The following is a 13,424-nucleotide window of genomic DNA, read 5'->3' as shown; positions in this document are numbered from 1 at the left end:
TCATCTTACCTGAAATCATTTTTTAGACCATGACCAACAAACTTCACTCCAATGTCTACAAGAAATCTTAGTTTCTGGTATGTAGATTTCAGAGTTGTCAAATGTTTTGAGCTAAAGTTAGCATCAAGATCTCCTGGTTTAATGCCAGAAAATTTCGTCAAATAGTCCACCACCTGCTCTTGAGTGGAAATATAGTCATCAATAAATGGTGTTCCTTCCAGAGGTCCTTGCCTGTATTAACAATATTACATCAGATGAATAATTGCAGACAGAGTTTTCTCAAAACATACCATGCAATTTTGTGTGATTCTTATGAACAATAATATGCATTGTGTAATTAAAATAATGATGAATAAACAATGGGCATATGGTTAACACAAGCTCAGACTACTTTTAAGATAGCATGGTTGTAACGCAGGGAGTATTAAGTACTTACCCTCGTATACATGTTATTCTTGCCACTGACATTTGGGAAGGTTTGATAGTGGACATCTTCCCATCACTTCGTAGTTCAGATTCTTCCTGGTTCAGTGTCACAAACTCAGCATCCATTGCAACAATGTCTCCTGTAAAACAAACAAAGATGGCAAATATTCCCCATGTGTAATTTTTAGTGTTATTTACTTCATTAATTACATGATGGGTTTTCCAAAAAGTAAAGATACTCCACACTTAGAAAGAAAATATACAATGGAGTCTGTACATATGTGCTTCACCCATACATATACTGAACTCCTTTTCTGTCAGCAAGACACTCACCATCCCTTTAGTGATTAACACTACTGCCAAATGGAAAGTGTTGGCTGTTACACAGCTCATCTGTGCAAAAACATGAGCAACCATCTGGCACACGCAAGGAAATTGCGCCATTGTATTAGAACATTAAGAGTGGACAAAATGTGTAAAGGGGTGTTGGGAAGACAGGGGAGGTACAACTCAGTTGTATGAAAGAAACAGTCAGCATCACAGCTTGGCACTTATGACATAAACTCAAATAGCTTATCACAGAAGGCACGGACACAAACCATACAGGAGTACGCTGAATGTAAGCAGTGACACAGATAAATTTATAAGTGAACATTTTCATTTATCTCCATATATACACCTATCATCACTGAATACGCTACATCTCTAGTGTACACCATACATGCACTCACTGTATGCAGTCCTTGATGTCTAGCTGTTTTTGTTCAGTTGCCTTGTATATGGGGCACCTGTAATTAAATGATATACAGAAATACCAGGAAACATTCTTTTTACATATCCCATGTACTGTACAATGGAACATGCATTTCTGTACCTACATCAGCAGTTCCAGCAGCTGGCTTATCATCAACAATTAAATGGAGCTGCTCTAATTGCTGCAGAAATCAGGCAGCACGCCAGCTATGCCACAAAAGTTGGCAGCTTGCCTGCAGCCCCCACTGTTTGTTGCTTTCAATGACCAATAGGAAGACTTGAAGATTTTTGCAAATTTTTTTGGCATCTAGCAATTTGTGGCTGTAGAGGTAACAGATTTCGAGCTCCAGGATAATTTCTTCTTGCTCTCGATGAACCCTGCAATGCAGCATTTAGTGCACTGGTTGACAGTGCTGAGACACAAATTTAGTCTGTTCTGGAAGTAGCCAGAGTGTAGATGTCTTTAAAATACTTCAGTATTATCAGAGACGGTTTTATGACAAAAATCTTGAAATAATAGGGATTACAGGTCACAAGCTAGAGGTCACTGACCCTTCCGGGTTAATAAGGGATACCTTCACTACACTATGTTGGTTTAAATTCTCAAAAACAAAATACAGGGTGGCACAGGCATATCTGCCAATCTTTTTTTTTTTTTAAAAAAAAAAAAAAAAAAAAAAAAACCACCAGGAGGTTCAGTTTTAAAAATCGGGATGTACAGGGCTATTACAAATGATTGAAGCGATTTCATAAATTCACTGTAGCTCCATTCATTGACATATGGTCACAACACACTACAGATACGTAGAAAAACTCATAAAGTTTTGTTCGGCTGAAGCCGCACTTCAGGTTTCCGCCGCCAGAGCGCTCGAGAGCGCAGTGAGACAAAATGGCGACAGGAGCCGAGAAAGCGTATGTCGTGCTTGAAATGCACTCACATCGGTCAGTCATAACATTGCAACGACACTTCAGGACGAAGTTCAACAAAGATCCACCAACTGCTAACTCCATTCGGCGATGGTATGCGCAGTTTAAAGCTTCTGGATGCCTCTGTAAGGGGAAATCAACGGGTCGGCCTGCAGTGAGCGAAGAAACGGTTGAACGCGTGCGGGCAAGTTTCACGCGTAGCCTGCATAAGTCGACGAATAAAGCAAGCAGGAAGCTAAATGTACCACAGCCGACGGTTTGGAAAATCTTACGGAAAAGGCTAAAGCAGAAGCCTTACCGTTTACAACTGCTACAAGCCCTGACACCCGATGACAAAGTCAAACGCCTTGAATTTTCGGCACGGTTGCAACAGCTCATGGAAGAGGATGCGTTCAGTGCGAAACTTGTTTTCAGTGACGAAGCAACATTTTTTCTTAATGGTGAAGTGAACAGACACAACGTGCGAATCTGGGCGGTAGAGAATCCTCACGCATTTGTGCTGCAAATTCGCAATTCACCAAAAGTTAACGTGTTTTGTGCAATCTCATGGTTTAAAGTTTATGGTCCCTTTTTCTTCTGCGAAAAAAAACGTTACAGGTCACGTGTATCTGGACATGCTGGAAAATTGGCTCATGCCACAACTGGAGACCGACAGCGCCGACTTCATCTTTCAACAGGATGGTGCTCCACTGCACTTCCATCATGATGTTCGGCATTTCTTAAACAGGAGATTGGAAATCCGGTGGATCGGTCTTGGTGGAGATCATGAACAACAATTCATGTCATGGCCTCCACACACTCCTGACTTAACCCCATGCGATTTCTTTCTGTGGGGTAATGTGAAAGATTCAGTGTTTAAACCTCTTCTATCAAGAAATGTGCCAGAACTGCGAGCTCGCATCAACGATGCTTTCGAACTCATCGATGGGGACATGGTGCGTCGAGTGTGGGAGGAACTTGATTATCGGCTTGATGTCTGCCGAATCACTAAAGGGGCACATATTGAACATTTGTGAATGCCTAAAAAAACTTTTTGAGTTTTTGTATGTGTGTGCAAAGCATTGTGAAAATATCTCAAATGATAAAGTTATTGTAGACCTGTGAAATCGCTTCAATCATTTGTAATAACCCTGTACAAATGATCAAAAACCAAGGCTTTTCTTCAGTAAAGTCTCAAGCCAGCTAATGTTGACTATAATGTCACAAAGATATATGAAGGTTACAAAAACACAAATGAAAACACTAGAACTACTCAAAATGTTGATACCGTATCCCTTACCTCTTACCTGGCCCAGGAAATCTGTACAAGGTTCGAATGTTTTTCACAGCATACCTGCAACTCCATTCTTAATTCCAACCATTCCAAGTGCATTATCACAACATACGACTAAACAGTTATTGAGTGGAATATTACATGCCTTCAGAGTGTTATAAAGATGTGGCCCCATGGTTATACCAGTAGAATACACTTAAGTGGAGTTAAAATGAAAAAAAAAATTTTTTTTTCACATTTTTTGGTTTTTATTTTATTACACAGTTTGCAATTTCCTTAATGAAATGGTAAATGGTATATAAATCACTTATGCACTCGCATGGGAAGTATTTTATTTCATTTTATTTTTTAAATAATGTCTGCACTTGTTTAAATTGCTGTAAATTTTGTGAGCATTACTTAGAGATCAAAGAAATTCGGTAACATCTTACACAGTAGACTCTTAATAATCTAACACTGACAGTCCGAACACTTGGTAGTCTGATGCCACATTGGAGGTGTGCACTGTGCTTGCTCCAGACACAGACAGGCACACATTTGTCACAACAGACACCTCCTCCCATCTGTCCCATGCCTCAAGCTAGTATAAGAAACATGTGCATGAATAATGATGTATGGCACATTTTTGCAGAATCATGTGGAATTATGCTGTGTACGGCAACATGCAGCATCTGCTGTAATAGTTCATTCATCTACCATCTGAGGGCAGCACTAAACAACAAGGAGACTCAAGACAGTTTTCACACCTCTACACAAACAATGCTGTATGTAACATGAATGGTGGAATACAGCAAGGTGACGCAAAACGTGCCACACAGCATCATTCGTGCACACACTTTAAATGTGTTATCGAGAGTGCTCCTTTCATGTTATCAATGAATTTGAATTCTGCTACAAGGATTAGTTGTTCTGTTTTAATTTTTGTGTTAAAAAGTGTTGTGAGATGGCATGCACAAGTGGGAATGCTAAATATAAGCACAAAACTTTACTTCTTACTGATAAATGGGAAATTATAAAAAGATATCACTGTGGTGAAACTCCAACTCCCATTTCTAAAGCTTCTGATATCTTGCAACCTACTGTTAATCAAGTACTAAAACATAGCGGTAAGATAAAACAATTTATAAAAATTGCAGAAGATGCCTCTAAGAGAAAAGCCCTTCACCTGAGCGTATACCCTCAAGTTGAGGAAGCTCTGTACAATTGATTTCAACAACAAAGAAGCAAACATGTCCCTATTTCAGGAGATATTTTAAAACATAAAGCCCAGCTTTTTTTATCATGAAATGATCAACAAAGATGATTTTCATGCCAGCGATGGTTGGTTTGAAAACTTTAAGAAATGGCATGGCATTCGTTTCTCACAGATGAATGGAGAAAAACTATCAGCTGATCAGACTGAAGTTTCTCAAGTCATTCTAGATTTAAATGCCAAAATCAACGAACTAAGCCTTAAGCCCAGACAACTGTATACTGCTGATGAAACAGACTTAAACTGGTGGCAACTTCCAACAAAAGCTTTTGTAATGGCGGTAGAAAAAAAAAAAAAAGTTTATGGAAGGAAACCTCAAAAAGAGCATATCATGTTAATGGAGTGCACAAATGTCACTGGAAGCCATATGTTAAAACTCTTAGCTGTGGGCAAATCAGTCCCCATGAACATTTAAAAACATAGAAGCCGAATCTCTTCCAGTGATGTACAAAAACAAAGCAGAGCATGGGTTACTAAGGATGTCTTGTAGACTGGTTTTCAAATCATTTTGTAAAAGAACCCAAAGAACACTTAAAGAGAAAAAATCTGTCATTGAAGGTCCTTTGGTTGTTAGTTAATGCACCAGGACATCCGGGCAAGGATGAATTGAGAATTATAATGGTTCATGGTTACACAGAGGCTTTGTATTTGCCGAATAATACGACTGAACTGATTCACCCACTGGATCAAAGCATTGAAGGCACATTACAAAAAAACACCTACTGATTCACAGCATCTGCCAACCTGATACAGATATCACACTAATCTTCGAAAAATTTAATGTCTAGGATGTATTTGTCAATGGAGAAATTGCATGGCATCAAGTCAAGGCTTTAACTCTGATAAAATCTTTGGAAAATATTTGGCTAGAAAACCCACTCCTTCCAAAGAAAGGTGGCAGAAATAACAAATCTGAAGATGATAATGAAGTTACTACGGCTGCACTTACATTTTGTGATGACATTAACATTCCACATGAAGATGCAGAAGAACTGAGAAGATGGGTGTTACACGATAACCTCGGTTCTGAACTGACAGAAGAGGCGATAATCCAGAAAGTTATGGTTCATGTGGTAGACAATGGCCCAATTGAGGTGGCCACAGAAGTGAAATGCACTATCACTTGCAAAGAGGTTATGGCAGCTGAAGAGAGGGAACTCGACTGCAAGAACATTTTAATGTTCAAAGACATTCAAGAAAAAGCCATGTCGGACTCTTCATGGAGAAAAAAAACCCCACTATTACAAATTTTTTAAACCGATAAATAAACTATTTATAAACATTTGTATGTATGTATGTATGTACATTGTATACATGTATTTGTATAAATTCGTAATGTCGTTATATGCACATATGTACATACATATTAAATCTTGTCTTATATGTACACATGTATTTTTTATAGCCTCAATGGCTGTGAAATACATAGGTATGTACTCAGTATGTACTGTAACAATAGGCATAATATAGTACATGGCGTACACATGCAATACTTATGCAAAACAACTAAATTTTCTAGCCTTAGAAATCTAAATTCAATTTTAAACAGTCCATCTTTGGTAATCTGACATTTTTGATAATCCGAAACCACCTCTGCCCCATAACTGTCGGATTATTGTGAGTCTACTGTATAAAGGAGGCTGTGGAAAACAGTATTACAAAGGCTAAAATACATCATTTCTATTGGCAGCACCGTTGGAAACAATGTTGTAGTATTTCATAAAGTAAACCCATGTTGTATGCAGGAGTTCGAAGAATTCTCTTGCTATGGAAACCAGAGTGGATACCGGAAAGGTAATTGAATTCCAATTCCTAACAAAACACTGTTAAAAATGTAAATCAGAGAACCAAGCAGAATATATCTGTGATAGCAACTATATAGGAATAAGTGGGAAATGGAGGCCTCTGTGGCTACTGCAATTTTCACTCGATCAATGAATGAAACGAGTGTTGGCTATGCTAAGTTCTTAGTTGATGGTGACTCAAAAGCGTACAATACTATAGTAACAACATGATCTTACAGTGATACAGTTATCACAAAACTGCAACGTGTGAATCACTTCCAGGAGAGCACTGGCACCAGGCCGGGAAACCTGAAAATAAGTTTGAGAAACAAGAAACTTTCTGATGACAAAACCATAAGGGGTAGGCTGGCAGACAACATTACTGATGAATTCAGTACTATCATGTGGCCATTAGCAATAACCGCAATGATTTGTTCACAATAAGGCAAGTCATATAGGTTACTTCCTTCCACAAACAAATGACAAACCAATAATCTGATTTGATCTATTATAAATGGAAACTAATACATCAACTATGCCTTCCCGTACCAGATTCATTGTGCACATTTCACAATGCCCAGTACTCAGACACTTCATACAGCCATAAACATTCCATCCCAACAACAGTGTTGGAAATCAAAAACACCCATTTACAGAGAGCAGGCATATCCTGACTTATTTAAGAAGCATCTACATGGGCAGAATAAGAATCCATATGCGCCCTTCAACAATGCCATGAATATAATAGAAGGAAACATTCCACATGGGAAAAATATATCTAAAAACAAAGATGATGTAACTTACCAAACGAAAGCGCTGGCATGTTGATAAGACACACAAATAAACACAAACATACACACAAAATTCAAGCTTTCGCAACCAACGGTTGCTTCATCAGGAAACAGGGAAGGAGAGGGAAAGACGAAAGGATGTGTGTGTGTGTGTGTGTGTGTGTGTGTGTGTGTGTGTGTGTGTGTGTGTGTGTGTGTGTGTGAGTGCGCGCGCGTGCGCACGAGTGTATACCTGTCCATTTTGCCCCCTAAGGTAAGTCTTTCCACTCCCGGGATTGGAATGACTCCTTACCCTCTCCCTTAAAACCCACATCCTTTCGTCTTTCCCTCTCCTTCCCTCTTTCCTGATGAAGCAACCGTTGGTTGCGAAAGCTTGAATTTTGTGTGTACGTTTGTGTTTGTTTGTGTGTCTATCAACATGCTAGCACTTTCTTTTGATAAGTTACATCATCTTTGTTTTTAGATATATTCTTCAAAAATGTCAAATGGACTCGCATAACAAATAATGATTTTGTGCAAAGGAAGACACTGAAATGCAGGGTCTGTGATGCTGTTAGTGCCTTTAATGATGGCTACATCAGTAAGGTGATAGTGCTACAGTTTATGGGACTTAAACCTGGAGTAAATGCATCAGACAACTTCAGCAAATGGACATGGCTTACATTAAAAAAGCACATGTATAACAGAAATGGCCACCAAAGAGCCCAGAAGAGAGAAGAGAATGAGATCCAAGGAAAACGATCATAAGGATGATACACACAATGGGGCAGAATGCTTCTAAGTGAGTAAAACTAAAAATTAAAACATGTGTTTATAACTTAAAGTGATCTAAAACTTTAGAAGTTGTATCTGAAAATTTACATTTTCAGTTACGTCTTCACTTGCATTTTTACCTAAATCTTTGAAATCATTTGGAGTAAAGTATTCAAATTTTCAGGGAGCAACAAGACACAGATACTGAGTCTACTGAACTAAAATAAAATCAAACAATGGAAAACCCAGGATGGAATGTAACAATATTAGAGGAGGAGGAGGAGGAGATTAGTGTTTAACGTCCCGTCGACAACGAGGTCATTAGACGGAGCGCAAGCTCGGGTGAGGGAAGGACGGGGAAGGAAATCGGCCGTGCCCTTTCAAAGGAACCATCCCGGCATTTGCCTGAAGCGATTTAGGGAGAGAAGGAAAGTTGCTACTCACTATATAGCGGAGATACTGAGTCACGATAGGCACAACAAAAAGATTCACAGAATTATGGCTTTCGCCCATTAAGGCCTTTGTCAGCTGCTGGCCGAAAGCTATAGTTGTGTGAATCTTTTTGTTGTGCCTATCACGGCTCAGCATCTCTGCTATATGGTGAGTTACAACTTTCCTTCTCTAATATTGGAATTAAAATAAAAACGTTATGTTGAGTACAACAAAACTTATTCAAGAGAAAGTACAAAAATTAAAAAAATATTTTAGACATTTAATTAAATAATTGTATTTCCCAAACCAGTAGCTGGAATGCAATTATTCTATTTGAGTGCGTTAAGAACATTACATGTAATGCCATACAAAAGTTTCATGTCAATTGCTATGGTTGTTTTTGAAATACAGGGAAGCAAAATAACAAAATTCAACATTGCCAAGATATGACATTCTAATTTCCCTAAACTTAGCGAGAGATAGTAAGCTGCTTTCAATTTTTTGGCCATCTTCTTATAAACTGCAACAACTACATGATATAAATTTAATTCTCCTATTTTACTACTGGCTGTTGAAACAGAAAATGGCCAATTTTTTTAAAAGTTCCTTTGATTTCTTTTTTTCCTTGATCACCATTTCTGCTACAGTTGTGACAGTTTGTGTTCTTACACAGCTGTATTTTTTTGCTGTACCTCTATCCGGGATCACTTTTCTGAACAGATGACTCACATGGCCAGTACAATTGATTGGCAAATTGTGTTCAATAATAAACAATATAAACAAGCATTAAGCATTTAACACCCTGTCACTTTCACTTTTATAGTTATTCATATTTAACGTTTCTTTTTGCTATTTTTGTTTACATATTTTTGAAATATCAGTTTATCCAACATCCGATCTACAAATGTCACATCAGCAGAGAGTACAGAATGCAAACAACAGAACTTCCCTAGACTTGATAATGCACAGAAACTGTTCCAAATATTGCTTCAAGAAAATAGTTATATGTTTTGACATAATGTAAAACAAAACACTGATTCAACTGCTTACACAAAAGTAAAGCCTTTCAGAGCTTCAAGTAACAAAATAATACTCATGTCTACCCACTCTAAAGATTTATACCTGTAATAGAACACAGAATAATAAGCAACTTCACTTAAGCATAATGACAACTTACAAACATGATCCCAAACAACAGCATACCACTTGGCAATATGAGTATACATTCTACAAAATGCGTATGGGGGAAAAGGAAAATATAAACTTTGATATGTATACAGATTAAAAATGACTTCTGAGCCAAGGACTTCCAGCCAGTGGTAAAAAAAAAAAAAAAAATGAAATAATGGGTTTCCAAAACGAATGTCTTAGGTCCGATGATAATTAACTAAAAATCGGAAGAAATAGTGGAATAACCCGATGGCAGGAGAAAACCTGGAAAATTTGTAGTTTCCCACCTAAATTGGGAGAGTCGGCAGGTTCGCATAGGAATAAATGGAGCTCAATACTACAGCTTCAAAAGATAATATCTGGGGGCCTACAATCAATGTGTATGTATATTACTCACCATTTACATATCGCTCATCATTTAACACATTCCAATATAGTTCTAAGTTGACAGAGTTACATTAGTTATTTTGATCAATTTGAAAACATGCCTGTTTCTGTCTCCCTAGCATTGTCTTTTATTAGAATATGTAAACAAATTCTTTCCAGATTGCAACAAGACCATTGTCAAAGTATCATTGCACAATGTCATGCAAATGGTCCACATGTTTAGTCACATATCAGAAGGGGGTAATCAAATGTCTGGTTTCTACACCTTCATAATGTCTGAATTTACCAACAGGAACTCCAAAAACAAGTTGTCTGATGCCATTCTTTTTTCTAGTTCTTGATGACTAACATCAATTGTATGTGCCCCCCCCCCCCCCTCCCCCAAATCCCCTATTTCATACTGAAGAAGGGAACATCATTACTTTCCATGGACACTGCAAGATGAACTAATCACTGCATGGAGCAATTGAAATGATTCTGTGAAGTTCACTGGCTATGTCAATCATGTTTAAAATGAAATCAGGTGTCATCCTTTGCGACTTCAAACTTACAGTTATTGTGCTACCTGTTGGTGGTAACACGTTAATTCACTGACTTGCTACCAAAATTCTCAAGTTGCAGTTATTTTACCATAATAGATCTCATCATGCAATTCAGTTATTATCAAGAGCCGACGTCTAATAACAGTGATGCTTATCAATATTCTGATCTTGACTGATACTGGCAGTTGCCCTTGTGTGGTCACTGGCCTGGTTATATACCAGCACTACATTGAGCAACTAACACAACATTCCATCACATATGAAAGATATTTTAAGTAAAATGCCAGAGCAACAATGATTGTCACGTACTGCACATGAACTTAATTCACAATCATGGTTTCACCCAAATTTTTTTATTTACACAACTATTAACAGTTTCAAATGTATGGTTATCTTCATACAGTGTGCTATGCATCTATTCCCAAATACAACCACCAGTTGCAATGTCATTCTGTGGATACTTTTGTTAGATTTTTGTGAACATATCATGGGTTGCTATATACAGGTACAATCATATCTGAAGATGAGCTTAGGGTAAAAACTGCTAATTTCTCTACAAGTGAAATGGGATTGAGACTGTGAAAAAAGTTTCTATATGTGTAAATCACTTACAAATCTTATTCTAACTTCCTATGGCTGCAGTCGATTTTGTGTTACCACAAATTGTTCCACAGAGGAAGTGTGATTTGGACCACATTTTCTGCAATACAGGAATTCACCCAACTCAACAAAATCTGGAGGCAATAAATTATTTCGAGAAGTTCATTCTAAGGGCAACAATGATTGAACAATTGATAAATCAAGTTTAAAAAAAAAGCAGTTCCTTATACGTAGTGATAGTGAAAAGGGGGAGAGGATTTGTGGCTGGTGATACACTATCTACATTCACTATTTTTCAACCCCTGGCAACTAACAGAAATCTTTGGCTGCACGAATTATGTTCAAATTCAGAAATTATTTGTTTCTGTTTGTGTTGAGAGACTGGCGTTTGTCCATGGCTTTAAGTGGAATGTTTGAGAATTCCTGAACTGCAGGGTCTCCTGAGAAGTTAGAGCATGATTGTGAGGCTAAATAAGTCATCTGCCTTCCACAAACTGCAGGTTCTTCGGATAAAAAAAATTTCTAGTATTTGAAACAACAAAAGGAATTTGGAATTAAGAGCCCTTCTTTAAGGAGGATGAAGTCTACCTTAAAGAAGTCAGTTAATAATAAGTATTGAGAGCTAACACAAATGGTAATTTTCTACAGCAACTCATCAAACTTTTTCATCCCAATTTGTATTTTTGTGTGATTATCTTTAAATATGGGAAGGGGTGGCACAGATCCTTTTTCCCTTCCACCTCATATGAACAAATATTTATTGTATCACAAGGCCTCAACTAAAATCAAGTGTGGAAAGCAGCCGAACTTTATTCGGATACTCTCCCAGCTTTTTTAAATAGTCAAATTGGTGGAAGCCAAAATAAAAAGATAAAAATACTCTTGTATAAGTTTTTGTGGGCTTCCATGGTCAGTGTCATTTTGGAGACAATAATTTTGGGTATTGGATCACACCATTGAAGTGCGGCCTTAATGTCTCGCTGCAAGAAAACACAACCCTCTGGATTCAAGCTGCCAATTTGCTATTGCCTTCCAGTCAGCAACAAGAGAGGGCCTACTTACCAGAGTGGCACAGACAACAGCTAGCTGGTATGCTGCATTCTACCAATCACCTACTAGAATTGCCTTCGAATCAGCCACCAGGGTAGTACAGGTGATAGTGTACCAACACCCACCCAGTCCATAACAACCTCATCAAACTGTCCAATAACATCTCAGATATGTGATGTTGGTAGCCAAATGACAGTATATAAAGGAAGACATTCATCAGTATACAGCAATGAACCACCCTGAAGAGGACCGCAGCAAGTCAGTCGAAACATTGGCAATTTAGTTGCTTTAAAAGTTTACAATTACATTGCCCAATATCCAAAATTATTTTGTATTAAAAAAATGGGACTAACTGGTTAACTACGCCAGGTCTGACTACAGTAATCCCATTTCTCAGTTACTTAGATTTTAGTATACATTACATTTAAATGAGGAGAATTTTACAATAGATTTTCTTTCATATTTTAAGTTGTAAACACATTCTGTATTACACAAGTATTTTAGTAGCATCAGTGAGTGAGTCCTGACTGAGAGAACTAGCTATTACAGCTGTCTTCTTCATTGGAGCATTTTTACTTTCTGGTGTCACACCAACAGCCTTGGGTGGATTTTGTGCATACAATACAAACCTCTTCCCAGCATTTCATTAGTACCAAGTGGTGTGAATGTGATCATGCGTTGACCACAGCCTCTGGCCAGACTTTCATCTTCCCTAAAGACATCTGCTGTCAATGGGTTGAGAGGTGGAGGCACCAACTCTGAGGGTAGATTCCTGTTAGTGAAGAACAGCACACATGGGAGCTTCCAATCCAGGCTGAACCACACTGCTTCAGATCCAGGTACTGGAGTCACACTGTTGAACATGCAAATTATGATTTGTGAATACAATTCAACTTGCTATAATTATTGAACAAATTACTGAGTACTTTTAATTTTATTTAATATTAAGCTAGTCTATTAAAATCACACTTTAAATGTGGTTGTGCATGTTTTTAGGTTTACTGGACAGTCTTGTTCAATCTCAAAGAATATACTTATACAGAAGTATAGTTGTTTCACATCACCATATGACAACTCTTTCTTGAAGTTCATCTAGTATTACAAAATGCTGTTACAATTATTGTTTTCATTAAAATTATGACATGAAAATTTTTTTGACTTTTCACAGCTTGCGATTAATCAGGCATCATGTAAAAAAAGAGAGAGAGAGAGAGAGAGAGAGAGAGAGAGAGAGAGAGAGAGAGAAAGGCACAATCTGGTTAATAGTTCATGAATCCAACTGGC

The 13,424-nt window shown here is 37.7% G+C and overlaps 1 protein-coding gene across 2 annotated transcripts in view; it reads right to left on the bottom strand.

Moving 5' to 3' along the window:
• Window positions 1-13,424, bottom strand: part of LOC124789967 (PAN2-PAN3 deadenylation complex catalytic subunit PAN2) — a 297,298-nt gene that overhangs the window by 43,099 nt on the left and 240,775 nt on the right. For both annotated transcript variants that reach the window (XM_047257502.1, XM_047257501.1), the window contains exons 17-19: window positions 12,770-12,993; window positions 437-566; window positions 10-231 (exon numbers count right to left, since the gene is read on the bottom strand). In XM_047257502.1, the coding sequence (XP_047113458.1) occupies window positions 10-231; window positions 437-566; window positions 12,770-12,993 (576 nt within the window). The remainder of the gene's footprint in view (window positions 1-9; window positions 232-436; window positions 567-12,769; window positions 12,994-13,424) is intronic.

The sequence above is a fragment of the Schistocerca piceifrons genome, chromosome 3, assembly GCF_021461385.2.
Source record: "Schistocerca piceifrons isolate TAMUIC-IGC-003096 chromosome 3, iqSchPice1.1, whole genome shotgun sequence".
NCBI lineage: Eukaryota > Metazoa > Arthropoda > Insecta > Orthoptera > Acrididae > Schistocerca > Schistocerca piceifrons.
Note: the sequence above shows the minus strand (reverse complement) of the source record. Positions and strands in the feature narration are given on the sequence as shown.